This window comes from Phascolarctos cinereus, unplaced genomic scaffold, assembly GCF_003287225.1.
Source record: "Phascolarctos cinereus isolate Bilbo 61053 unplaced genomic scaffold, phaCin_HiC Scaffold_3;HRSCAF=262, whole genome shotgun sequence".
In the NCBI taxonomy this organism is placed as follows: Eukaryota; Metazoa; Chordata; class Mammalia; order Diprotodontia; family Phascolarctidae; genus Phascolarctos; species Phascolarctos cinereus.
The window spans coordinates 225,726,105-225,732,104 of record NW_027555736.1 but is presented as its reverse complement, the minus strand read 5'-3'; the positions used below and the strand labels follow the sequence as shown (position 1 = coordinate 225,732,104).

At 43.1% G+C, this 6,000-nt stretch overlaps 1 protein-coding gene across 16 annotated transcripts in view; it reads left to right on the top strand.

Annotated features, from left to right (window-relative positions):
* Window positions 1-786: 786 nt before the first annotated feature.
* Window positions 787-6,000, top strand: part of GPATCH2L (G-patch domain containing 2 like) — a 66,327-nt gene continuing 61,113 nt past the window's right edge. For 14 of the 16 annotated variants that reach the window (XR_002324449.2, XR_002324448.2, XR_002324450.2 and 11 more), the window contains exons 1-2: window positions 787-889; window positions 3,736-4,410. Coding sequence is in view for 13 of the 16 variants with exons in the window: in XM_020986226.2 (XP_020841885.1) it covers window positions 3,746-4,410 (665 nt within the window). In the remaining 3 variants the exon portion in view is untranslated. The other 2 variants (XM_020986229.2, XM_078151458.1) reach the window with 2 other exon arrangements.

The following is a 6,000-nucleotide window of genomic DNA, read 5'->3' as shown; positions in this document are numbered from 1 at the left end:
AAGTGAGGAAAATGACTTGCTCTAGGGTCTCACAGCTTAGAAGCAGCATTCTGTCCTAGTCCCTTGACCACCTTGGGACCTTCTGTTTCCTTTTTTTTTTTTTTTAAATGAGGGGCATTGTAGATTGGTCTCTGAGGCTCGTGGCTGCTATAATAATAATTGATGATCGCAGCATTTATGTAACACTTAAGGTTTGCAAAGGACTTTCCATATGTTAACTCATTTAAAACATTTTCACTCCTGATCCATGATTCTATCCTGACTCAAAGGGAGAAGAAAAGGAGGTTATTTTTTCTTGGTGGCCCAAGACCTCTGAAAGGCCCTTTAGAGGTTTCTCAGAAGGAACTGAGGCAGAGAGGCTAAGAGACTCCCTTGTCCACGGTCACACAGCTATTAAGTTAGTCTCAGGACATATACTGAGTGGGTGGTCCTGGGCAAGTCACTTAAACTCTGGGTGCCCCTGTCAGGTCAGATGTGCTTTCTTTAAAAAAAGGAGGCAAATGTTTTAACAAGCTGGGAACTACGCAATGCCTCCAGCACTGAGAGGATGCGCGGCAGGAGACGTATCCACACACTCTGGGAGCCCAGAAGCTCCGGAAGGCGTGGCGGAACCCTCAGCGGCGGCCCCGCCCCCGGGGCGGAGCGCACGTGCCTCGCTCAAAACCCCTTTCCTCTCTGAGGCCCCAGCTGGTCTCCCCTGGTGCCAGGCGGTCTCGCGGAAGCGCGCGGGCGGGGCCGGAGCACGGGGGAGGGGAGGGGGGAAGGACTTCTCGCGCCTTCCTGCTCCTCCCACCTCTGGCCGCGACCGGAAATGAGGTCACAGAGGGAAACCCCCGCGGAGAGACGGGGCCCAAACTGCGGTGGCCGTTGAAGGGGGCTGCGGCAGCCGGTGAGTTGGAGGTGGGCGGAAGCTTGGGGCCCCGGGTCCCGCGGGTCCCAGGCATCTCCTTCTTGGATCCGGAACGTGGACCCCCGGGGGACCATGGCGAAAGGGACGGGGCAGCCCCTAGGTGTGCGATGGTGGTGGGCGGGCCCCGGGGAGGGTGGCGGGGATCCGGAGTTGGCCGCTGGTGCGTTGGGCCTCGGCTGTCAGGGTCCCGGGGCCTTCCCCGGGACGCCCCAGGCCTCCAGAGGGGCCCTGGGCCCTGTTTCCTAGGCAACGCCTTTTGCCTCCTTCCTCCTCCTTCCCCTCCGTCTCTTCCTTCTTCCTCTCCCACCTCTACCTTCCTTCTCCCTCTTGCTCTTTACTTCTTCCCCTCCCTTCCCTCCTCCTCCTTGCCCTCTCCCTCCTCTTTCTCCTTTCTCTTCTCCTCCTTGCCCTCTCCTTCCTTTCCTCTCCTCCCCCATCCTTCCTTTTCCTGTCTTCTCCTCCTCCCCCTTCCCCCCTTTTACTGATCTGGGGCCCGAGGCCTCCCTTCCCCAAGATGAGGTAATAGAAAGGGGTTGAGATTTAGTCCGCACACCCACCCACCCGTCTGCACTCTGGGGGGTGGGACTGCTTTGCCTGTAGATGCTAGTGGCCTGGCCTGAAAAGAGCTCTTCGCCCACTACTGAGCCCATGGCAGGCCCCTTGGTATTGGATCCCAAATCGCTCTTGGTCTGCCTTGGGAGGAGCAAGATCTTCCTTTCTTCCAGCATTTCCCAAGTCTGCCGTCCACATCTGTCAAACAGCTTCAGTTCTTAACTTGGACAGGGATGCTTCATTTGGTCTTGTGTGTGTGTCTGCCTTGGATTTCCGTGCACTTGAGGGTGGAGGTGTGTGAGTCTGTAAGTTCGTCTGACATCACCTGTTTGAGCCATAGTATTTGATGGAGGAAAGGGCACTTACTTCTAAGGCATTTCCATTAGGAATGTGTGTGCGTGTGTACGTACACACACACACACACACACACACACACACACACAGATATATATAGGGGTGTATATATATATATATACATATATATATATATATACATATATATATATATATATGTTAAACTTTTCTAGTGCAGACTTAGTATGTTCATTAAAGTTTGTTTAATCAATGAGCCTGAGATTTTAGAGCAGTGAACTCTTTCTAGGGTCAGTGAGGTTATAGAACACCACCTTCCCCCCCCTTTTTTTAATCTTGTTTGGATTCCAGGACACCAGTGATTTTCAGCTACTTTAATTTTTTTTTTAGGCAAAATGTCATTTTTTGTTTCAATCTTCCAGCAGTTTGATAATTTGAATTATATGTCAGGAACATCATCTTCTTGGTAATTACATCTTTGTATATTCTACCAGTTACTATAGTAGATGGCATTCTACATAGAATTTGCTGTCTTGACTGCATAATGAAAACGGAATGATTTAAAGCCCATTGCAGTCCTAAATTGGTATCAGAATACTTTGTTTCGTAAGTTGCCGTTAGGGAAACGTATGATTGAAAAAGAAGGTGGGTTGGTTAGGTGGTGAGGTTATGCATAGGCATAAATCATGGCAAGGGATAACAGGTAGATATCAGGAATGTATGTCTCATAAGTTTACTTGTGAGGAGAAAGCATGGAAGGCCTCCAGCACATAGAGTGGCCTTTTTGGGAATAAACAAGAATTGCACAGGCTGGGCAGGTGTGGATGACTTGGAGGGAATGTACAAATTGTTGTGATACACAGATACAAAATGCTGATTAGTAACCACCACCTTTAAACATGGCAGGAAGCATTAAGTTTTTTTTTTTCGACTTGTGCTTAAAATGTACTTAATAAGGAATAAGAAAATATTAAATAATACCCCTCTTTCCTGGTTCAGGTCCTCCCTTACTGGGGATATAAGTTGTAAAGGGGTTGGGACTTAGTCCACACACCCACCCCACACTTTGGAGAAATGGTATTGCGGTTATTTTATTGAAAAGTTGTCAGAAGCTGACAGAATTTTTGAAAACAGATCCTACCCACCGCTCTCATCTTGAACATTTTGAATGTGAAGTTGTCTTACAGTACAATTTGTCGTTTAAGCCAGTGTGAAATTTCAAAATTCAGTCTCATTATTTTGAATCAGTGTGAATAAAAAGTCTGGAAAGCCAATTAGCCAGGAATCTTAAACCAAAAGTCCAGAACCATACAAATAGTCATTTCAGTTTTAGATTTAGCCTGGTTTTGTTTGTTGGTATCTAGGGGTGCTTTTGGGGGGGGGTTGCAATAAGACTTTTAATTGGCAAGGATGCCAGTGTCTTTAAGGAGAAAATTAAGTGTTGGCAATTATTTAATTCCTTTTAAGTATTCTTAAAGGGCTGGTGGTGTTAAGTAGTTTTTTCATACTGAGCTGTGTTCTTGGATGCTGACATTAAGCAGTTTTCTCTTTTGTGAGTTGCTAGATAATACCTTTATATTTGTCATTCTTGCAAAAGATCCCATTTTACAAAAGACCCAGTGACCCCGAGTCTAGTGCTCTTTCCATTTCATCAGGCTTTCTGTTTTGTGTGAAACTTTGTGGCTCTTCTTTATAAAAACAAGCACTCTTCTGGCATAGAGCATGTGCCAACCACATTTTTAGAAGGTTTTTTGGGGAGAGCAAAGATTGTGAGAAAGGAGTTAGAGTGCATTCTAATGAAAGGTGACTTCTACCTCTATTTTTAGTTCCAGGTATGGTATATTTATAAAGTGTCAGAAGTTATTAGTGGTGTATGAGTATATACTATGGTAATATGGTATGTACAACATTATTTGCTTCACTTAATTTCTAATTTCGTTTTTAATTCTTGTTTTTGGCAGATGTGGCTTCATGGATGAGCTGGTGCATGATTTGGCCTCGGCCTTAGAGCAAACATCTGAGCAAAATAAGCTAGATGAGTTGTGGGAGGAGATGGCTCTGAGCCCTCGACAGCAAAGACGACAACTTCGAAAACGGAGGGGTCGGAAGCGGCGTTCTGACTTCACCCACTTAGCTGAGCATACTTGCTGCTATAGTGAGGCCTCTGAGTCTAGCTTGGATGAGGCTCTGAAAGACTGTCGGGAAGTGGCTGCAGTCACCAACTTCAGTGACTCTGATGATACAATGGTGGCCAAGCGACATCCAGCTCTCAATGCCACCTTAAAGAGTAAGCAGCACTCCTGGCATGAGTCAGACTCCTTTACTGAGAATGCACCCTGTAGACCGCTGAGGCGGAGGAGGAAGGTGAAGAGAGTGACCTCAGAAGTGGCTGCTAGCCTCCAACAAAAACTCAAGGTGTCAGATTGGAGCTACGAGAGAGGTTGCAGGTTCAAATCGGCCAAGAAGCAACGGCTGTCACGTTGGAAGGAGAATGCTCCCTGGACTTCATCAGGCCATGGGTTGTGTGAGTCCACAGAAAATAATAGGACTTTCCTTAGCAAATCGGTCAGGAAGGAGAGGATGGAGTGTGAAGCTGATGAACAAAAACAGGGCTCTGATGAGAACATGTCAGAATGGTGAGGCCACCTCCTACACAAATCAAAGGTTTTCCCAACTGACCTTTTCCAATGCCAGCCTTTTATGACAAATTTGCTTCTTCAGTTTTGATTTTGTAGTCCTATGTTAACAAATAGCTTAGATATCTCCAGGCTTCTTAAATGATCTCAGTAACAAGAGTTGATATTCATAGACCATCCATCTTCTGTGTTGTACCTGTGAGAATGTTTTTGTAGGTATTAGAAGCTTTGTGCCTGTAATGTGAAACTTTGAATTTTACTTTAAAGACTGCTGCACTTTATGTCAAAATTTTCACATATTATGAATTACTTAGGAATATCTGAGTTTTAAACTACTGAAACACTTAGATTATTCAAATATGTAGCAAGTCTAACATATAAACCATCAGATTCTATGCACAGGAAGCGTCAAAAATAAAAAGAATATTGGTTCCTATTAGCTTTTTCATATTAAGTTTGATAAAAGAGTTGCCTGTAAGGAATTTTGATTAACATGTCAGCATAGTTTTTCTTAACCGTTTTACTCCATATAGGGGGAACCTAGTGCATTGGCAGTTGGTAGACCTCCCATTGAGGAAGTTCACCTTTATGTCTTCCATGAGCCTTTTTTCTGTGTCAGTCTAAACTTCTTCACACTGAAGGACTTGTGACCTCTGCTAGGACTTTGCTTTTCTAAAACATGTCTTGAAAGCACAGGTATAAATCATGGGAGGTTTAGGGTAGGATGTGTCAGAAACAGGAAAAGCTGCCTTGTGCTTGAATGTCTGTTGTATTTATTGATTGATTGGTTTTTAATCCTAGCATATTGATTTCACTCTAAACCTTATATTCTCTAGTCTTCAGAAATATATCAAGGGGAGTTCATAGTTTGACTTCCTTCCCTTCTCTGAATACATTATTTAAATACCTCTCTTCATGTGTATGTGTTTGAATTCTGTAGTTTAGGAAACAGGTTTCTTTGTTAAGTTTTTATTCTCTTTCACATCATTGAAACTCTTGACTTATCCAAGTTTTCTTCCTTCTTGGTTATTTTTTTATAGTTCTTAGTTTCTTAGATCATTAGGCTTTCATTTTTAGCATATTTACAAAATTTTAATTTTTACTAATAAATTATCAGTGTACTTTGGGATAATAGCTTATGACTTTGTTCTAGAAACTTCTTTCCATGGCATCATTTTTTTCTTTTTACATTGATTATTTCTTAGATTATTTTACATATAGATATAACTATTTTCTTTCTACTCCACTCTTTCTGCTTTATTTTCTTTTTATTGCTTAGAATCTAGGCCCCAGCTCACCCCCTTTGGCAGTTTGGTGAAACCTATGAATCCTTGCTCAAAATAATGTTTTCAAATACATAAAATAAGATATACATATAAAGGAAACCAGTTACATTGAAATATTTTTTCAAAAATTTTTTTTTAAAAGGTCACAAGCCTGAAGTTAAGAATCCCTACCGAAGATTGAACAATATATGTGTGTGTGTGTGTGTGTGTGTGTGTGTGTGTGTGTGTGTGTATATATATATGTATATGTATTTTTTTTTTCCAAAATCTAGTTTCTAGATGTGGAACCTCTAATTAGTCAGCT